Source organism: Nothoprocta perdicaria, unplaced genomic scaffold (genome assembly GCF_003342845.1).
Source record: "Nothoprocta perdicaria isolate Ctin4 unplaced genomic scaffold, notPer1 scaffold_92, whole genome shotgun sequence".
NCBI lineage: Eukaryota > Metazoa > Chordata > Aves > Tinamiformes > Tinamidae > Nothoprocta > Nothoprocta perdicaria.
The window spans coordinates 1,611,817-1,633,184 of NW_020456221.1; the positions used below are offsets into that span (position 1 = coordinate 1,611,817).

General features: G+C 41.6%; 1 protein-coding gene across 1 annotated transcript in view; it reads left to right on the plus strand.

Moving 5' to 3' along the window:
- PGGT1B (protein geranylgeranyltransferase type I subunit beta) overlaps positions 1 to 21,368 on the plus strand; it is a 34,074-nt gene that overhangs the window by 4,120 nt on the left and 8,586 nt on the right. Inside the window, 4 exon segments of the mRNA XM_026052860.1 lie at positions 578 to 696; positions 9,213 to 9,280; positions 15,760 to 15,911; positions 18,379 to 18,511. Of these exon segments, the coding sequence (XP_025908645.1) occupies positions 615 to 696; positions 9,213 to 9,280; positions 15,760 to 15,911; positions 18,379 to 18,511 (435 nt within the window). The 5' untranslated portion in view covers positions 578 to 614.

Genomic DNA, 21,368 nt, shown 5'->3' on the forward strand with positions numbered 1-21,368 from the left:
TTTTAGGTGTTTAATGAAGTTAGTCATGTAGGCTCCTTTGTACTCCAGAACAAGAAATTAGTACCTTTGTGTAGTAATTCGCCCTGTGTATTTATTTCTTCATACTTTGGCCGTAAAGGAAGCCTTGCTATTTGACACTCAACTTTTAAGCACCTGCTTGAACTGGGACATGGGGAGAGGCAGCTAACTTTGGTTAAGGGATATCTTGCACTTAACGCATAGTTACAAGAATGTTCATGTCAGAATTGATCACTAAGAGCTAGCTTACAGGTTAGTAAGTTAATAACATAGTTTATGTTGTAGTGCTTTTTTCAGATAAGCAGGCACTTAGGCTGACATCTAAATAGACATCTTACTATGTAAAAGAAAGCATGGCTAATATGAAGAGTCTTGTTAAGACAGAGAAATGATTAAAGAACATAGTTCAGCACATAAATTTAATATTCCTGGAACTACATCCAATGCATTGCCCCCACATTACAGCTTGAGAATTCAGATACTTCTGTTTCTGCTACCATTTGTTAATCTCCTCATGATATTTAAGGTGGGAAGTGTAAGTCTTATCTTTTTCTTTTAGGTTGACAATTGCATTTTTCGCACTCTCTGGTCTGGATATGTTGGATTCCTTAGATGTGGTGAACAAAGATGATATAATAGAATGGATTTATTCCCTGCAGGTCCTTCCCACAGAAGACAGTGAGTGAGTTTTTAGTTTTTTTTTTTATTAATATTAACATCTTTACTTTTGCTTTTCACCTGGGGAATAGTATATGGCTCTTGGTTTTTACAAAGTAAAAGCTTGATCTTCCTGAGGTCCTGCCATGATAATTTCAGATAGCGGTATGACTCACAATCCCTAGAAACAGATTCCTCTAAAGAAGTAAAGCTGAAAGAAATGAATAGTTCTTGTGTTTTTTGTTTTTATTGTATTCAAGTTGACATTATAAAATGACTTTGAAGATAAGACAATATACGATTCTGCTGAAGTTTCACCCTCAAAAATCTTGTCAGATTTTATTTTTGCCTGCTTCTAAAAGAAGCTCATATGCCAAATAAGCATTAAAGTCTATTACCGATTATATTGACTTCCACTGATTGCAGCTGTGCCAGGAGCCGTGAGCACAAATGTGGCTCCAAGGAACAGCATTTGCAAAGAGAGAGGGGTAAGACAAAGAAAGGAAAAGGTTGAACACAGGTCCCACTTAATAGTGAAAAATCTGTTCTTTGTTTCTCTGGTGTTCAAATTCACCCAGTGTTTTAGAATGCCACCCCGAGGCAGCTCGGCAGAAGCCAGGTGGGCTCCTGTGGGCCTCTGTGGGCTCCCTGAGCTCCTGTGGGGCTCCTGTGAGCCCTATGGGCTCCCTCGGCTGCTTTGGGCTCCCTGGGGCTCTTGCTTTGCTGGGGTGGCCTAGGTGGTGGCTGAGAGCAGCCGCTGCAGCAGTGAGGCTGCAACTAAGGCAGCTCTGATGTGAGATGCTGTCGTGTGTTTCCCTACAGCGATGCCACAGATTGGATCTCTTTCCTAAAAGCTATTTTAGGAAATAATTGTTTTTATGAAGTGGGCATGTGGAGGTCAAGATTGCTGAGGATTGACTTTTTGTAGTAATAAATAAAAAGAAGCCATGTCTTATTTCTCATCACAGAATCACAGAATATTTAAGGTTGGAAGGGACCTCTAGAGATCATCTAGTCCAATCTTCCTGCGCAAGCAGGCACACCTACGGCATGTAATTCATTTATTTTTTTGGTTGGGTGATATTTTTGAACTGTTTATAGAAAATTAATGGGTCTAGGTCATACAGTTGCTCCTCACAAGAAGGTACCTACCCGTTAATGTTGAGAAAATTTATTTGTTCTTTGTTTCTGGTAATTGCGTATTTTTTGATCTCTCTCTCTGTCTTTGGGAGCGTATTTTGATAAAACAGTCAACCCCATAAGAAGAGGCTTGGAGCAGGCGTTTTGGTTCGTCTGTCTTCGATAATGTGACAGAATGCTGTGTAAATCATCCTCCCACTTCCCTCCTCTAGCCAGTGTTTGGGACAGTATCTATTTATTTGTGTGGGGGTATTTGTGTTAAATTCTATTCTTTCTGTTAATAATGTCATTCTTCATCTCGACATTTGACCTCTAATATTTTACGTCTTTTTTTCCCTCTTTTTACATCAATTGCTGGACAATAGCTGATTAAAATGTAAATGCTACTAAGAGCAACAAATTGGGTATTGGATGACTAAGTATTCATAAGGGAGTGAACAACTTCCTGTAATGTCTGGTTTCAGTATAATGTCTTGACTGTCCATTTTTTTCATCCTAATACGTGTGGTGTTTTTAGGTAACTTGCTGGAGTAGAGCTCTGGCTCCATCTTTTGGCGTGCCCAAAGAAGCAACTAAGCTGTGGTAGACAGCAGCACTGAGGCCTTTGGTTTCAAGATGGTTGTATGTATCTAGCTGAAAGGAATAGCTTGATGCATCAGAATCATTCTTAGATTTTACTTTGGCACTAGGATTGCAAACAATGGACTTGTATTTTACAGAACCTCAGAATGATTGAGGTTGGAAGGGACCTCTAGAGATCATCTAGTCCAACCTTCCCGCTCAAGCAGGCACACCTAGAGCATGTGGCACAGGGCGGCATCCAGGCGGGTTTGGAAGATCTCCAGAGAAGGAGACTCCACAGCCTCCCTGGGCAGCCTGTGCCAGGGCTCTGGCACCCTCACAGTGAAGAAGTTCTTCCTCACATGGAGATGGAACTGCCTGTGTTTCAGCTTGTACACATTTTAGTTTGAAATAAATATTTTACAGCATCTTTTGGTTTGAATTACTGAATGAATTAAGGATTCCTAAAAGGAGAAAAAAAAGAAGAATTCCTGGAAATCTTGGGCAGGAGAAATCTTCCGCTCAAGTTTTCTTCCAGAGCTTCTACATCAATAGTACTTGACTTGGTTTTACTTAAGGCGATTTTTTAGGTGGCAAATTTCAGTTATTTTGAGAGTCACTGCTGTCTTATAGTAGGCTTCCAGTGGACAGGAGACAGAACAATGAATACTCTACAAACTTAATTTTATTTTTATCAGTAATTAGTACAGTAGAGTATTTAAGAGCTTGGTAGAAAAATCAGAATTTGGTGTTTAGAATACTTGCTGGTTTTACTCTCAGAGTGCTCTGTGGTGATACTAAGCATTATGTTTGTGTGTGCCAGTGGGGTATGTGCTAATGTTGCCTGCAGCTGGAAGGTTTGTAGCCTTTATTTTTTTAATGTGATACTCATCTTCATGAAAGCAAGATGGTGAAGATGGTGAGATCTGGTATTAAAAGAATCTAAAGATTGAGGTCCATCAGGATATACTGATTTTTTTTTTGATACATAAGATATTCAAAAAAGTAGTATACTTTAGATACCATAACCATTTTCTGCTAAAATGCTGTAGAGACTGACTCAATGCAGGTTGAATTAGAGGGAGAGAAAGGCCATGTCACACAGAAAGGCCAGTGTCAGCTGATGCCCACTGTAAAACCCAACAGTCTTTGCTGGACGCTTGATCTCAGTAGTGTCTTCTGCTTGTTTGAAAGGTCTCCATCTTCTGTATCTCCTACAACATATTTTGTCTGCAACTCCCACAGCAATGAGTGTTGCTACTTCTCCTTCCTGCTCAGTAAACACTATGCTTAGTTGCAAAGCTAATTTAGCATGTGACTTTCGTGTCTTCCTTGCGGTAAGAGCTCAATGTTTCTGTTTAGAGGGATGTTGAAATCTTGGGAAAAAGTCCCTTTTTTTTCTTTCTGCAGGGGAGGAAGTTTTGTATTGCTTTAAAAGTCTGATCAGAAATTACAACTTTGAGCTAAAGATTTTTTTTTTTTTTTTTAAGTAAGAAATCAGGAAAGGACCGACAAAAGACCTTCTCTCAACCGTTGGTTCTTCATGTTCTTACCATGTCATAACTTTGTCGTTTGCCCTCTCACAAAGCAGCTCCCAGACAGAATTTACAGTTAATCGCGACTATCTTGAAGGGCGGCGTTGAGCAGCGTGAGACGGCAGAGTGCCAGTTTTTCCTTGGAGGTCCTGTTTAAGAGCAGCTTAAGAACTGAGTGCAAGTCCAGAGGCCAGGACTGGCCCACAGGGCAAGCACGGAGGGCGCCCCTATCACGCCGTTCGGGAGCTGGGTGTCCCCGGGCTTTGCTGTGCGAGAAAGCTGCACCCAGAGCAAGGCTGAGGCGCCCTTTGTGTGCTGATTTCATCCCGCAGGGTCCCTGCGTAGCCCCTCTATCATCACTGTTCTGCACCAGGGACCTAAAACTTGGTCATGGCCAAGTTTGAGTTCACATTGGTAGCAGCCCCTGTTGTGCACAGTCCAGTGCTTCGGTTCATAAGAATAGTTGTTTTTAGCTTTAGTTGAGAAAGAGTTGCTCATGTTTATTTTTGCAGGCTAGCTGTGTCAGCCTGGGTTAAGCTAAACATCTTTTTCTTGCTTGCATTTTAGCTTTTAATAGTGTACATAAAGTGCTAAGTTCCCGTACTTAGCAAAATAAGAAAAGACTAGAAGCCAAAGGGATGCATAGGTAGCCTGAAGGAGGAAGAAGTAGTAAAAAAAACACTATTCTTCCTATCACATCACATAACCATGGAATTCCCGTAACAAGAATGTTCCTTCTGTAAAGAAAAAGATGCTCAGATAAACCTCCTATGGTCCTCACATCAAGCTGAGTTACAAAGGCCAAGGAATGTCTGGGCTTCATGTAGCTACTATGGCTTTCCTCATGTAAAGTCTTAATGTCTGATATCGAATCATAGAATCATAGAATGCCGAAGGTTGGAAGGGACCTCAGAGGTCATCGAGTCCAACCCCCCTGCTCACGCAGGGTCACCCAGAGCATGTGGCACAGGGCTGCATCCAAGTAGGTTTTAAAGATCTCCAAAGAAGGAGACTCCACAAGCTCTCTGGGCAGCCTGTTCCAGCGCTTTGTCACCCTCACAGTGAAGAAATGCTTCCTTAAGTTCCTGTGGAACTTCCGATGCTTCAGTTTGAAGCCATTTCCTCTAGTCCTATCGCTGGCCACCACTGAAAAGAGGCCGCCCCCCTCCTCCTCACTGCCTCCCTTGAGGTATTTATACACGCTGATCAGGTCCCCCCTCAGCCTTCTCTTCTCCAGGCTGAACAGGCCCAGCTCCCTCAGCCTTTGCTCATAGGGCAGATGTTCCAGGCCCCTGATCATCCTCGTAGCCCTGTGCTGGACTCTCTCCAGCAGCTCCACATCCCTCTTGTACTGGGGAGCCCAGAACTGGACGCAGTACTCCAGATGTGGCCTCACCAGGGCTGAGTAGAGGGGGATGATCACCCCCTCGACCTGCTGGAGACGCTCTTCTTAATGCACCCCAGGATCCCGTTGGCCTTCTTGGCCACCAGGGCACACTGCTGCCTCATGGTCAACTTGTCGTCCACCATGACACCCAGGTCCCTCTCTGCGGGACTGCTCTCCAGCAGGTCCACCCCTAATCTGTACTGGTGTCCAGGGTTATTCCTCCCCAGGTGCAGGACCCTGCACTTGCCCCTGTTGAACCTCATGAGGTTTCTCGCCGCCCAGTCCTCCAGTCTGTCCACGTCCCTCTGGATGGCAGCACAGCCCTCAGGGCTATCAGCTACTCCTCCCAGTTTGGTATCGTTGGCAAACTTGCTGAGGGAGCACTCCAGCCCTTCATCCAGGTCGTTAATGAATAAGTTGAACAGGACCGGACCGAGAACTGACCCCTGGGGGACACCACTAAGTACAGGCCTCCAGCTGGACTCCGCACCATTGACAACCACTCTCTGCACCCTGCCATCGAGCCAATTCCTAATCCACCTCCCCGTCCACTCATCTATCCCACACCTTTGGAGCTTGCCCAGGAGGATGCTGTGAGGGACAGTGTCAAAAGCCTTGCTCAAGTCCAGATAGACCACATCCACCGCTCTGCCCTCATCTATCCAGCTAGATATTCCTTCGTAGAAGGTGATCAGGTTAGTCAAGCAGGATTTCCCCTTGGTGAATCCATGCTGGCTACTCCTGAGCACCTTCTTCTGCTCCATGTGTCTGGAGAGAGCAGCCAGGATGAGCTGCTCCATCACTTTCCCAGGGATGGAGGTGAGGCTCACCTGTAGTTACTCGGGTCCTCCTTCTTGCCTTTTTTGAAGACCGGAGTGATGTTGGCTTTCTTCCAGTCCTCCGGCACCTCCCCCATTCTCCAGGACCTTCCGAAGATGATGGTGAGCGGCTCGGCTAGGACATKTGCCAGTTCCCACAACACTCTGGGGTGCATCCCATCAGGGCCAATGGATTTGTGGGTGTTGAGTCTCCCTAGATGCTCTCTGACCCCCTCTTCCTCTACCCAGGGAAAGCCTTCCTTTCTCAAATATAAATGTAGAGCCTTTTCCTTTAGGAAACAGATGAAATGTATTTAATTCTGTTGTCAAATATGTCAGTGTTTTTCCAGGTGTTCTTTGAAAACGCCATAAGGTGATTGATAAAACTTTAATTACTTACTGCTGTTTAGGGGTCATTCAGAAAGTGTTTGATATGCTTAACTGGAAGCGAGCACTAGGTGGTGCCATCCCCCAACTGCAGTATTGTGCTTGGTGCTTCAGCTGACTGCAGGGACTGAAGTCAGCACTTCAGCAAGTTATTTGCATGGGCCATTAGTTCTGGTTATTATCATTTTAATTAGGGTATGTTTCTGGAATTTGCTTGAATTTTGATCATATATCAGCTCCTCAGTGGCTGTTTGCAGTTCAGCAAAGAAGGCGAGTGTTTGGCACTGCTAAAGCTCGTGCAGGAGGTAAGCACAAGTGCCATCAATACAGTACTAAAAACAAAGTCACGGCAAGTGAGGACAGACAGGCTTTTTCATTAAAAAAAATGTTTGCCTTTTAGGGTTAGGCTAGCACTTATAGGAAGTTTAAAAAAGAAAAAAGAGGAGACATGATGTCAGTGTGTCAGAGTGGTACAGCTCAAAATGAGCTGTTTTCACTTCCTGCTTGCCGCTTCCTTTACCAGCTCCACATCTATTTTTAAAAGCTAAGAACTGCAGCTTGCAGCTGGCAATTCACTTGTTCTGAAACTCTAGGAAACATCTACATGGGCATTAACGATGCTGTTTTATACAGAGAAGAAACACTTTCCCGTCTCTTTGGAAATTATACATCGGTAGCTGTGCACTGGTAGACATCCTCTGGATGGAGAATTTCCACATTTGTGCCTTTTTGAGATGTATTTTGTAGCTTATGTAAACTGATCGACACTTTTTTTTCCTAAAAATGTCACTTTTTCACAGTGTCAGGAAAATTAGTAGAAATACTAATTTTCCTTTTTGTTTACTGATTCATTAATATTTAACATGTTTTAATTTATGAAGCTTTTTTACAGAGTCTTCAGGAACCACTTGAACCTGATCTTTATTGTGCTTTCCAGAATCTGTTGGAACACAGAAAGCAGGGTCTTTGACTCCAGCAATTACTAGGCAAACTTTCTTTGCTGTAAAGATTTAAGTTACAGCAGAATAGTTACAACAAAAAATATTTTTTTTAATCTACAAATAAAAATACTTTTCTTGTTGCTATATGATACCAGCTTCTAGTATATGCTAAACTGGCCTTCGTTACACAGAATCACAGCATCACAGAATGGTTAAGGTTGGAAGGGACCTCTGGAGATCACCTAGTCCAACCTTCCTGCTCCAGCAGGGACACCCAGAGCACGGGGCACAGGGCGGCATCCAGGCGGGTTTGGAAGATCTCCAGAGAAGGAGACTCCACAGCCTCCCTGGGCAGCCTGTGCCAGGGCTCTGGCACCCTCACAGGAAAGAAGTTCTTCCTCACGTGGAGATGGAACTGCCGATGTTTGAACTTATACCCACTGCCCCTTGTCCTGTCACTGGCCACCACTGAGAAGAGCTTGACCCCTTCCTCCCTACATTCCCCCTTCATGAACTTACACATGTTAATCATAGCCCCTCTCAGCCCTCTCTTCTCCCCACTGAACAGGCCCAACTCACTCAGTCTCTCCTTGTACAAGAGATGCTCCAGTCCCTTAATCATCTTGGTTGCTCTCTACTGGACCCTCTCGAGAAGCTCCACGTCCCTCATGTCCAGGGGAGCCCAGAACTGCCCCCAATACTCCAGGTGCGGCCTCCCCAGAGCCGAGCAGAGGGGCAGGATCCCCTCCCTCCACCTGCTGCCAACATCCTCCTGATGCAGCCAGGATCCCATTGGCCTTCTTATGCCTTTAGTGTCATTTTTTTTTTTTTCGGGATAAAAGTGAAGTATTGGGGTTTTTTTTATTTGCTTGTTTTCCTTTAAATGAGAGTTCTGGAGGTTAGTGGAGGTTAGATCCAAAGGCTTGTCTGTTACAAGATCTTGTGCACTTACAAGTTTCGAAGTATATAGGTTGATGCAAGGGTCTAAATTGGATGCTGCCTATAAGTGCATTAGGGTTCTTCTACCTTTGACAGTTGGGGAGTGAAGCAGTTGAGCTTTTGCAGTGCAAAACTTAAATTTAGTGCTAGTCAGAATGCACACTCCTCAAATGCATAGAGGATGCAGTACACTCAGATATTGTGACACATTAAAAAAATACACCTGAATGTCTGAAGAAATGTCTGATGTTATTGTAGCTGTTTTTAGTGAGAGAGGAGAGTGGTTCCATTAAAAATGTTATATTAACTATTTCATTCCGACAGTGTCACATTAAATCAGGTATTGGCTTGAAACACCAGATAGTTTGTTTATCCTTGTACAAGTTGCAGACTATCCTAAAACTTCTGCTTAGGAACAAACAGTATTATTACTAGGCAGAAATGTAGAGAGGCAGAGAATTTGTTAATACTAAGCATTTTCTCAGGGAAATATCTTTCTCTCTTTTTTAATCCTCCTCTCTTTTTTTTTTCTTTTTTTTAAAGGACAGGGATAAGTTCTATGCTGATATGAGCACCCTATTTCCACCAAATAAAATAATCTCTTGCTTTGTCATTACACCAGGACCCAGTTGGTTTGATTTTTTTTTTCCTATTCAGAACGATAACAATCTGAGGTAGGGAACGTACTGAAAGGGATGTACGTGCAAGCTCTTATTTTACTGTGTGTGGTGCTGAACTAAGAGGTCTTGATCTCGGCTAGAGAATTGCAGCTTATAATGAATGTTTCAGCAAAGTAAATTGGCTGACTTTATCTTTTTTCTTTCTTTAGAATCAAACTTGGATCGCTGTGGATTCAGAGGCTCTTCATATTTAGGGATGCCATTCAACCCATCCAAGGTTAGTTGCGTGTAATGAAGACCTGTCAGGCAGTAAATGATACTCTGTCTTTGTTGTATTAACTGTAGGGCTGTGGAAAACATGGGAGGCAGGGTTTTTGGTTGTTGGTACTGAGATGCTCAAAGAACTTTTGTAGTATGGGCTCTTAAAATGGTCCTGCTTCTGTGTATAGGGGTCAGTGAAAGAAGGGATGGGCAGATTGTGACTAGTGCACTCTCCCCTGCTCTGATCTGTGACTGGGGAGAGGAAGCTTCCCCAGCTCAAGAACTGTCTCTGGAAGAGAAGGGCAGATTTTTTTGTGTGTGAGGAGGTGGAGGGCATGCTGTGCTCCAGTATTCCTCTGACACGTAATGAAGCAAGGGGTGCTTGGCTGGATTTCGTATTCGCTCAAACATTGGCAAAGCTCCTCTCTACTGGAAAGCAGTAAGTGAGGATGCTTTTCAGGCATGCAGCTGAGGTTCAGGAGAGTTGCAGTCTGCACAGAAAAAGAGGATGTCCGTAATGTCCTGGGAAGAAATGAGGTGAGCAAAGACTGCTAATGATGCAGAAGGTCTGACATGGCTGGAAGAAACAGGACAGCATGCAAGAGGGATTGTGAAAAAAGGTTACCGAACTTTCGTGGTGTGTTTGGGAATGAAAAGATTGACCACCTCGCTATGAAGCACAGATGAAACATCTTTCTGCAAGTATTTAATTTCTAGAGGCAGTAGGGTTTTACATATGTATTAATTAATAGCGGGATATAAAACTGAAACCATAACCATATCCATCTGATATGATTATGACTGTAGTTGAATCTAAAAGTGCTTGAACTGGCTTGTGTATGAGGATAGTCAGCAGCCTGTTTTGACCTCAGTCTTACTTACTTTAACAGCACAGCCATAGGTTTCCAAGTATCTTGTGGAAATTTTAATCTTCAGTAGAGTTACAACCACTTACTGTTCTGTTTTGTGTAGCAAGTCAACCATGTATTCATAACAATAATATTCATAGTTTATAAGTATGGAAAAAAAATTGTGAAGAGGAGTGCTTACATCTGTACACCAGGTGCTGCAGAAATTTGTGACTGTGAAGGTAATCAGTCTCTTAGTTTCCTTTGGCATTTATCCTTTTTTACACTACAGATGGTGTCTGCAGTGAGCACCAGTTGTAGTACTGAGATGAATTAATCATCTCTTTTAATTGGAATTAACCTCAGTGGAAGTCCTACCCCCCACTGAGCTTGAGGGAAAGAAGGAAAATGTTCACCTCAAACAAAGCCTGAAAATATTTGGAATCTCTACTGGCGACTTATTTGAATGCTTTATTAAAAATAAAGCTTACATGCAAAGTAGCATGCCATTATTTCAGTATAGCCATTAAAAAAAAATAAAGATGGGTGTTACGTGGAAGGAAGCTAGTAGTCGTCTTTTTGATGATAATCACCTAAAGAAGTTGAGTTCAATGCTATTATTGTTCTATAACTGCAGTGTAAGATGAATAAGCACACAACGTTACCAAAGGAAGGTAGTAAAAATGTCTCAGCCAGATTTGTTCAAAGGTCTGGGTCAGTGCTGAGCAATGTTGTACATTAAATCAGTATATGCTCTTGGCCTACACTTTTTAGCAACTTTCATCTTTGCATAAAGCTTGAAGAAAGATCTTTGCATAAAATACTGAGATTTTTATAGAGCCCTTTGGTGAAGAATAATCTAAAGGAACTGAAAAGTGCCATTATAACTTGACTGCACTTCCTGGTATTTTAATTCAACACTCATGTTCCAGTGTTACGTGTTTCAAATATAAATGCTTGCTTTTCAGAAAGTATGTGGCAGCCCATCAGTGGCTCATAACCTATTATCCAAACTGTGCAAGGGACAAAGTCATTTCACCAGTGGAAATTACTTACAAGGTTGTTGTATCTGGAAAAACTGTTCATAAGTGGATGTAATTTTTGTTCAAGCATCATAATATCTTTTTATTGTTTCTACGTTAAAGGGATCGGATCTGCTTTGCTTTATGGACACACAAAGGTTTAAATATTGCCAGAGCTGCTGCCTTAAAATATTTGGAAATGACTTGGAGGGAGGAATTTAGAAATCTACTTTTAATGACTTTTGGTTATGTTTAATGTCCTGTGGATTTTGTTTTTGTTTGCTTTATTTTGTTTTTAATCATGATTTAGAGATGGTCAATTAATTTTGTATCTTTAAAAAAGTGCCTGTAAGCTTTGTGGATTTGCCTTGGCAGTTACTTGTTCCATGCCGCTACAGTGATTGCATTCTTTGATTGTGAGAAAATGCCATACTGGAGCTGGCCAAGTCTCTTCTGTCACTAGGGATGCTTGGAAGTAATAGGGGAAAAAGAAGGGCAGAGCAGGGAACATATGTTAGACCCTCCCAAATCTTCTGCAGTTGCCCGACTATTTCCCTTGTTCTCTTGTCCTTACAACTGTCATCCTTTCGGTACTTTCTGTGGTGCCTGTGCAGATCTTTGGGATGGTAGCAAAAAAGTTGCAAAAAAAGATCACCTTGACTACTCCTCACAGGCTTAACAAGGGTTGATAGACTTAACTGTAAGTGAAGGCTGAGTGCTGCTTTTATCAGTGTGCTTTCAAATCCGAAAACTACTGCTTTTAGAAATTACCACAGGTTCCATGGTGTCTAAGGTTTAATCTTACTAGAGTTTAAACTGACTTTAGAAATGTGGGATTCAGTGTGTCCTTACTGTTTCAGATAGGAATAGGTCTTCTGAATCTTTTTAACTGTTGCAAAGCAGTTTTTAGAGGCTTAATTGAAAGCCAGTGCCTCGTACTTTCTTAGAAAGAATGCAGCAAGTAACATATGTTTTTGCTCAGAAAAATGAAAACCTGTTTTGTGTTCTCAGTACAACACAATCCATGTTTGTAACTCAGATGCGGGTGAGAAAACAGCTTTTTGAAAATCTGGCTCTGCGCAGCGATGTGTTTGGCCGCACATTTTAGTGTTTTGAGAACTTACGCCTCCTTAGAGTTAAGGAATTTTAGGGAGGCTCAGACTGTAGTTACTGTTATGGGTTCTCATGCAGAACTATGGGGACTGTTTGGCTCCACTGTTCAAAGCCGAGATATCCTGGTCTCCTCGTGTCCGAAGCAGCAGTCATCGCTAGTGGTGCGTGGGAGCTGGCGGTGTCCCGGCGCCTGGGGCTCGGGGGTGCATTGGCACCAGTGTTTCAGTTCTCGCTAGCACAGCACTGGTTACCCTCATCCCCGCCACGTGCCAGTGCCCGGAGCGTGGGGCTGGCAGCAGGCGCCGCTGGCAGGAGCAGGGGCTGCGGGTGCAGCCGCGCGCCCGTCACCACCGCCTTCCAGAAGGAACTGCTCTCGTTCCTCAAATATCCCCGTTTGGACGGAGCCTCTGTGGCCCGTGAAGGGCTCTCGCCACCTCACATGGTGTCAGCAAGGACTTCTCTGTGCCTGGCCTGACGGTCTGATTAGTTGTCGCTGCTGCGCTTTTGGTCTGCAGTGCCTGTGAAGCAGAAAGAGTGCAATTTAGCTGAAAGCAGGCTTTATTCATAGCATATAACTTAAGAAAAGGTTTCTTTTAACCAAGCCTGAAGGTGTCCATTAAAAATCAGTTGCTTTGAATATGGTGTCTTTGATAAAATCAAAGAGGACTTTTGCTCAGAGTCTGAATTACTTTGTCCTACGTAGCAGAAGCAATTTAACAACAGGTTTTGCCTTTAAATAGACGTAATGTTTAAATATCCTTGATATTCAACTTAAAAGTCAGGAGTCTTGTAGCTCAACTGTTTGTCTTTCATTTGATCTCCATTTAGAGAGAAAAGCATAGCGTTTGTACTATGAAGCATCATTATATGTGGCAAAGATTGCATTTCATTACCCAGCATTAATCTTACCTTGAACACTCGCCTCTGTGGTATCAAAGGTGCAAAGGTAGAATTTTTCCGTTTGAATATAGCTTATGTCTAGGTGTACCTTAAGGGGACATTTTGTTCGGGGTTTGGTGATCTTGGCTTTTTTGGTTGGTTTGGAGTTCGATTTTGGGTTTGGTTGGTGGAGTTTTGGCTTTTTTTTGGTTGTTATTTGGTGGACGGATGGAAGGGATGAAGAGGGAGATAGAACTGCAAGGCCTATGCCAGAGGCAGTGGTTGGAGCTACTAGGAAGGGTTCATCTTTGTAGGTTTGAAATTTAGTGGTTTGTTTAAAGGGGAAAAAAAGTCATTCAGATGCATACGAACATTTTTTCTGTGCTTTGATAAATGAAAAGAATCTTGTTAGATAGTTCTGAAAAATATTTTGAATACTAAAAGCATTATCTAGCCCAATACTAAAGAATATGTGATGGGGCCATAGGCTAGCAATGCATATCATGAAAGGCTTCCTCCTATCCACACAAATTTTGGAAGTGCTAACAGATACCTTACCAAACCTGAGACTTGTTACCTTTTCCCTTTATAGTGACGTGTTTGGGGATCACTGTTTAATTTGTGTGCTCATAGTCCCTGCTGTGTTGCATGCACCTAACTGTGCGGTGGTGTTTGAGGATGGAAGCAGAAGATTGCACAGGTGATTGGACATGAACCTGGTGAACTTCTGTGCAGCCAACACTCATTTCTGCACCAGGAAGGTGCAATTTGTGCTGTTTGCTGAAACTACCCAACTTGCAAATTTTTTACGCCCCTGGGGTTGCTGAAATCCTGTATTTGGGATAACAGTCTGTCACCTCTGCTGCTGACACGTATGATGGAAAAGATGAAATGTGTGCACTGGCTAGCTATACCAGTGATGGGTACTGTATTTTTTTATTTGTTTTCTTGGGGAGCAAGGATCTTGTTCCATCAGCATGGGTTAAACGTACTTGCAATGCACTTTATGTGAACTGCATTTACTGCAGCAAGTGGTAGTGCAATAGACATATCAGTATTCACTAAAAGTAAAGATCCAGTTATTTTAATGTATTTGTAGGCCACCAAAACCTCACAGGCGGTGTGGATTGATATGTGTATACAAGAAGTACAATTAAAAGAAAAAAAAGTGAAGCAGAAATTTTGAACTTTATGTTGAAACTCTCTGAAAAATAGCCAGTTAAAGGAGATTTCTTGAGAATTACAGATGCTTTAGAAAATTTCATGAATATCCAAGCATGTTTGAGGCAGTTAAGACATTTGCATAAGATTTCTATAATCATTGTTTTTTAAAAGTCAAGTTTGCATATTCTTAGAGTAAATCTGATTTGCTTAGTAAATATAATCTTCCTCTGGAAAAAAAATGTTTTCAAAGTTAAAGTGGAACGGTTTCACTCTAGCTATTACTGTTCCATTATTCCTGATGCCAATAGTGATTTGGAGAGGGACTTAATAATAGCCCTGCGAGCGTGTGAACAGCACGCTGGTTTGCAATTAACATCGATTTGCAGACCCAGCTCTCCCTTCCAGTGTGCGCCCAGCGTCCACTGGAGGCACCTCCTCCGCTTCCCTCTGATCTGGGCCCGGGACGCGGCTCCCTGCGGGATGGAAGGGGCTCCTTGCTGCATAGTGCCCGCTGCTCCCCGGCTTCTTACTGAAATAAAGCTCTGTGGCTGGGAAAATGGCATATACCAGTAGCATTACATCTTAACTTATTTTTATACTGCTTTTTGCATTTTTTCTTATGAATTGCAAAGTAAAAATAGCAGTTAGCATAATCCTAGTAAAATGAGTCCCAGAAACTCATTTGTCTCTGCTGCACGGTCCAGAATTTACCTCTTCTATCAAAAAAAAAACCCCAACACTTTCAGGTCCTCCAGGTTTACCAGAGTGATCTTGTTACATGTGGTGGTAGTGTCCAGGGCATACCTGTAAAATGGCACCAACAAAATACATTCAGAACATAACCCATCATCTCCCCATCTCATGATTGCACCATGCAACTAGTCAGCATTAACTCCCGTTTAGCTTCCCTGGTGACTTGACTTTTCTAACATAAATACTCTGTGTAAGCCCTGATCATTGTTTTTTAATAGAGCTGAAAGTGGATGAGGGGTTAATTTGCTTTCCCTTCAGTGGACAGAGAGATTACTAATAATCTCTCTCATGCTTTTGTACTTGTGGATAATTAGGTTCTGAAGTCTTTGCAGAAGGAACCTCTAGAGGTCTAGCTGCCTAGCAGAAACCTCATCCTGCTGCCAGGAAGCTAAAGCCCACGAGGAGTGTGTCAGCATAAGCTTAGATACAGTTGAGCACATCCGACTTCTTTTCTTTTTTCTTTTTTATTGGCTAGCTCTTGCATGAATATCAGTGTTGGTACAGCCTTGTTCCAAAACTTGCTGGTTACAAGGGTATCAGAACTGCGCAGTAAGTTGGTTTCATTGTGGGAAGTGTAATGAAGTGCCTTCAGTTTAACCATAATTTGTGGAGAGAAATGAACTTTGCTTAACTCTCAACTGCATAACTTAATTGTTTTTTTAATGGGTATTTGACTGTGATATAAAGTCTTATGATATTCTTTTTTTTTTCTTTAGGGTCCTGGTACATCTCACCCCTATGACAGTGGGCATATAGCAATGACTTACACTGGTCTCTCTTGTCTGGTTATTCTTGGAGATGATTTAAGTCGAGTAAATAAAGATGCCTTATTGGAAGGACTGAGAGCTCTGCAGCTGGAGGATGGAAGGTAAATTATATTTTATATTTTACATCCTTCTGAAAGATTAATGGAAAACCTAAGCGTGGAATGAAACATAGTGCACATGTTTTTTGAAAATAGTGGGGTGCTGTTTTCTTTCTATTTGAAAACCTTTTGGTGGAGATCAGCCACAGAACATGCGCCATTTTGCAGGTGCCAAACAGCACCTTGTCTCCAGATTTGCTTTCTTACGGTGCAGTGTTTATTTGCTTACAGCTATGGATACATACTGTTGGAATAGGCCTTGGGGGTAATTTTGTTGTTGTTGCATCTTTCAAATAAGTGGAATTCTCTCTGTTCCTGTAGTCTGGTTTGGCAAAGCCCAGGAGCGCTATTAAAATGATGTTTGCTTTGCTTTATGGGAGGGTGAGCTTTAGTTTTGAGACAGAGTACTAATACGGCAGGATGAATTAGCCTATGTACAGCCTACAGCAGAAATATAATAATGCTAAGCTTCATGATGTCTTTCATCCCTTTTGCATGCCTATTTTTAAAAATGACACATTTTCTCTTTAGTCAATTCCTGTTTGATTTTAATGTAGGCTGGAGCTGGTAGTTAATGGAACTGCTGGTAGGTCACGTGACCTGTCTGTGTAGTTAAGAGTTTATTGGATATTGATTTTGAAAATAATATGTTAAAAATGCATAATTATGGAAATGTTATTCCTGAAGGAATTCTTTTCACCACATAATTAAATTGCACTCTCTCTCTCTCTCTCTCTCTCTGCATTTACTAGCTGTGAAAGCTAGTAAATTGAAAGCGTTTTTTTGACAGGCATTTCTTTTGTTTTAATAGAATACTTTGTTCAAAATGCAATGTTACATTTAAAACAAAAACTATGACCTTGAGAATATTCTAAGTGGAAGTCACTGGTAGCATGCTCTACAATTTTCTCTCATGTACAGCCACAGAATGATGTTAATGGGCTAAGTTGTGATGCGTGTGTACAGATTTGTGTTAGGATGTTTGTAGGTGTGCCCTGGTTTGGATGTGTCTACAAGGACATGGGGGTGTCAGTGCTGCTGCCACCTCCCTTCTGTTGCTGCCTGAGCATTTTGTGTTGCTGCAGTATATCCGAGAGTGGGCGGTGAGGAAGAGTTGTGGCAGATGCACTAGCATCTCAAAGTGATGACTTGCCACCGAGTCCATTTGCAATAACAAACTACCTGCAAACGTGCAGAACAGCATCGTGTGCATCATGTGTGGTTTTAATGTACAGGCTGCTTAAAGAATAGGGTTAAATGTAAGATGCTGAAGCGTGCCAGCTATCAGCAAAGGGAGGGGACGACACCTTGAGTTTTTCTGGGATAGGATTGCTGCTTGGGCATGAGTGCTTGATACCTGTGAGAAGAGCTTTTACTGCCTGACATCTTGCACATCCGCGGTGGGGAGAGTCAGTAAGTTGAGTAAGGGAACGGAAAACTTCCCTAGTATGACCATAGCATAAGTATGCTATGCTTAGTTTTCATTTCGTTATCCATGTCTTCTATTATCCAAGAGGAAAAAATCTTAATTATATTGTCCCTTTAAAAATTATGAATAAATGCGCTTGTGCTCATTTTTGTCTTATCTTGGCTTGATGTTCTCTGAAGTGCCTGAATAACATACTGGTCCGTCGTTGCCAAAGGATGGGATGAAGCTGTAAACTGCATTACTGGGACATCTAAAGAAGTGTCCTGGTTCCCCTTAATATCCTTTGCCATATTCAAAGAGCAATGGAGTAGAGATCCTTCTGGTATAGAGGTCTGACAGGAGGACTCCTGAAAATATTCTGTTGTGCTAGCTTTTTGCAAGTAAACTCTTATCTAGCTCTATGAACCCTGTGGAGGCTTGCCAGGAAGCAAATCATAACATCACTTTTCTTTTTAGGGATCTCTTAAAGAAGGCAAGTTCATATCTAATCTAGATAGAACAATTTTAGAATGTTCTCAGAGTTTGGAAGAAATTCAACTATTAGAAGCCAAAAATAGGATTGCGAGTATTTCAAGTATTTTTTTTTTTTTTTTAATTTTAAATTAGAAATGGTAATAATAGTTATATTTATAAATATATGGAAACCTGGTCATGAAGTGAGTTAGAAAAGCAGAATGAGTTATGAAGACTTCTAGAGCAGCAATGAATTTGCCTAAGAGTAGTAGATTATAATACTAACTCATACTTCAGCATATGTAATGATTGGTGAATGAATACACACATCAGCATCTTCGGATAAATACAGACCATTGCCAGAAAGAAAGGGTACCCAAACCTTTAAATATTAGTAGTTCTATTAATTTTGCTTGTCTTGGTTGGGATCACATGTTTTGAAAAGAAAATATTTTGCAGAACTGAGTTACATTGCCGCTTCTTTGAATGCTGTAACTAGAGTAACTTATTTTGAAATAAAAAGATAATTTCTAAAACATTCTTTGCATTTTCTAGTGCAAAATATAATGAGAATAACCTTTCTTTCAGTTTCTGTGCTGTGCTGGAAGGAAGTGAGAACGATATGAGATTCGTGTACTGCGCTTCCTGCATCTGCTACATGCTCGATAACTGGTCAGGCATGGATATGAAGAAAGCAATAGACTACATCAGAAGAAGCATGGTGAGTTATTATCAGAGAGCTGTTCCTTAAAACATCTGAAATGTAACGGCTTTATTTCTTCACTGTCACCATCCATCCAAATTCAAATATGTTTTTTGTTTTTTTTGCTTCCTATTCCTGTTTCAGTAAGTTGAATATGAAAAGTACATTTTTCCATTTATATTTTCAGTGCAATGTGTGCACTAATAACATAACCGTAGTTCTGTTGTAGGTTCACTGAAGGTTTAGTTAAATCTGATCTTTCTTATTTAAAACTCAGTTTAAAATTGAAAGCCATATTTTAAACAGAAACTTGAAATTCTTAAAATTTAAAAAATGCCTAAATAAAACCTTGCATTAATAAATCTTCAAATTAGCTGTAGTGCTGCATTTTAAATGGTTTACAGAATCAAGAGGAAAGTAATTATTGAGATCAGTTCAAACTTAATAAGTGGTCAGCATATGCAGTTCATTAAATATTTATTAGGTATTTCCAATTTAAAAAAAATGTTAGTGTAGGTATTTCTTTTTGTGTGCACACTACTTTGGTTTTTTGACAGAGCCAAATGTTTTTTTTTTATTTGAGCTTGAGTATATAGTAAGCCTAAAGAGAGCACATACCTAACCAATTTATTCCTGTGATGGGAGGTGCAGATTCAGAGAAGGTAAAGAACTGGTGTTAGACTACAAAAACTTAAAAAGACATAAGGTGAAACTTTCAAAGATTTCTGGCTTTGAAGGTTATGTACAAATGCTGAAATTCAGTAATTGAGTTTGTGCAGTAATTTTATTCAGCTTACTTAGCGAATTGGTTTAAATGTGAAAGTGATGCTGTACCTACTAAAAGTATATCCAGCACACTTTTGGTATTTTAGTTAATGAATAAATGTGTTTGTAAAATACTGCATTTGTTAATTATATGAGTTTCATTTTCAAAGATTAATGCAAATGATTGTCAGAGTAAGTTTGAAAACTGCAGTGGCTTAATATGAGTAGAGATAATAGCTAACTATTAAGAGCTAAGAGTAATAAGCTTACTGTTGCCTCTAGTAAGCTAATAGTAAGCTAAGAATTCTGGAATTCCCTTTCCCCCCTTTGTCGGCCTGCGTGTCCCTGCTGGCTCCTTGTCCCGACTCCTGTGATGGTGCGAGGAGCGACTGACGCTCCCTCCCTTGGCACTGATGGAGTCTGGGCGTTCCTGCTCCCACATTGCTCCTCTGATCCTCCCTGGGCCTTTGTTTACCACGATTAGCCTTTAATCAGCTAGCTTAACAAAAGGAAACCCAACTGTTAAAGTAGAGAGCAAAAGGAAAGCATGAAACCCTCACAGGGGTCTTGTGCACTTCACATCAACACTGAGTTCGCATTTTCTGCACCCGAGTGCAGTGCAGAAATGATACAATGAAACTGGGACAAGTGCGAAGAAAGTTGAGTTGAATGGTCAGAGGTAAGAAGGTAAAGGGAGCTTTTTTAATACCAGGACTCTTCATTCTGGAAATGAGATGATGATATGGAGTATGATGGAGTTCGCTAAAGTAATAAGTGGCACTGAAAAGATTAGGTGAGCAGAAAACAACTCTCTCTTTCAGGAGGAAGACCAGAAAGCATCATATGAGAGCACCAGTAAGGCAGGCACGTAGACATTTTTTGCAAGTTTGGAGCAAGTTTGAAGTTGTACTGCAGAACTACTGTCTGCCGTGACCTGAATTGAATTTGTGGTTTGCTTGTAGAGCTTTGGAACCTGCCATTTCCAGTTGCTGCGCTCCTGCTAGAATTGGCATGCGTGCCTTTTGCCTTTTTTAATAAGTGAAGCCTAAACAGCCTAATAAGTGAAGCCTAAACAAAGACCTCATGGGAAGGCAGAGGTTAATGCTTTAGTTCAGTGATGAAGTCAGGCTGTGGTTTGGGCATGGGATGAGTCTATCACTGAGGCTGGTGCTGCTTCTGGATGGCTGAGAGAGGATGCCAAAGATTGTTAGGCATTGAGCTATAGGCAACAGGCCCCTTATGAGAAGCAGTGTGTAGCAAGGGCTATTAATGTCCTTGCCCAGGCTTGCTGAAGGCTCCGCGGTTGATGAGACCCTGTGAGACTCTGTGCGAGTTCAGCAGGGCTCCCGTGCTTGTGCTGGTGCATCTGAGATGCACAGCAGAGATGGTGTGCGCGAGGCAGCGGCGGTGCCTGGGTTTGATGGCCCTGGGAAGATCAACCACATGCTGAGGGGTCTGCAAAACACCACGGAGCAGATAGGGGCAGTCTTTGCACACTGCCTGGCCCCAACCACCGACTGGAAGGTGTGTGCAGGGAGGTATCAGGGGTAGGGTAGCCTTCTGTGAAAACTGTTTCACTCCGGTGGTCGTTCTCTCCTCTCACTTGCTTCCTTTCCTGCTAATGACCTCCTTCAAATTGCTTTTCAGTTCAGTTATCTATCATATGAGCGGAGAGCTGCTGTGTATTTCTTAAAAAAATGTAGTACACATAATGGTTCTGTTCAATGAACTGGGGCATCCATGAATGTTAACCTTAAGACTGCTTAAGATTTTGTAGACAGTGCTGAAACAGGAGTATTTTATATTTCAAAGTAAAACTTATGCATGCCTTTTTAATTTGTTTTTGCTTGTGTGATCATACAATCAGTGTTGTAGATTTCCTTGCAAATGTGTGTTCCTGCTTTGCTATTGTGGCTATTGTGGCCTTTTTCTGATACAGCCATTAATTGTAAATCAAAACAGATTGCATTGTTCAGTAGAAAGGTGCTGGAACAGAAAGATGTGGTTTTATTTTACCCTTTTATGTCATCGGTTGCACATGGAGCTCACTTTAAATATCTCTGCACAATTCATAGATTACAACCTTTTTTCAGCTATGCAGATCAACGTA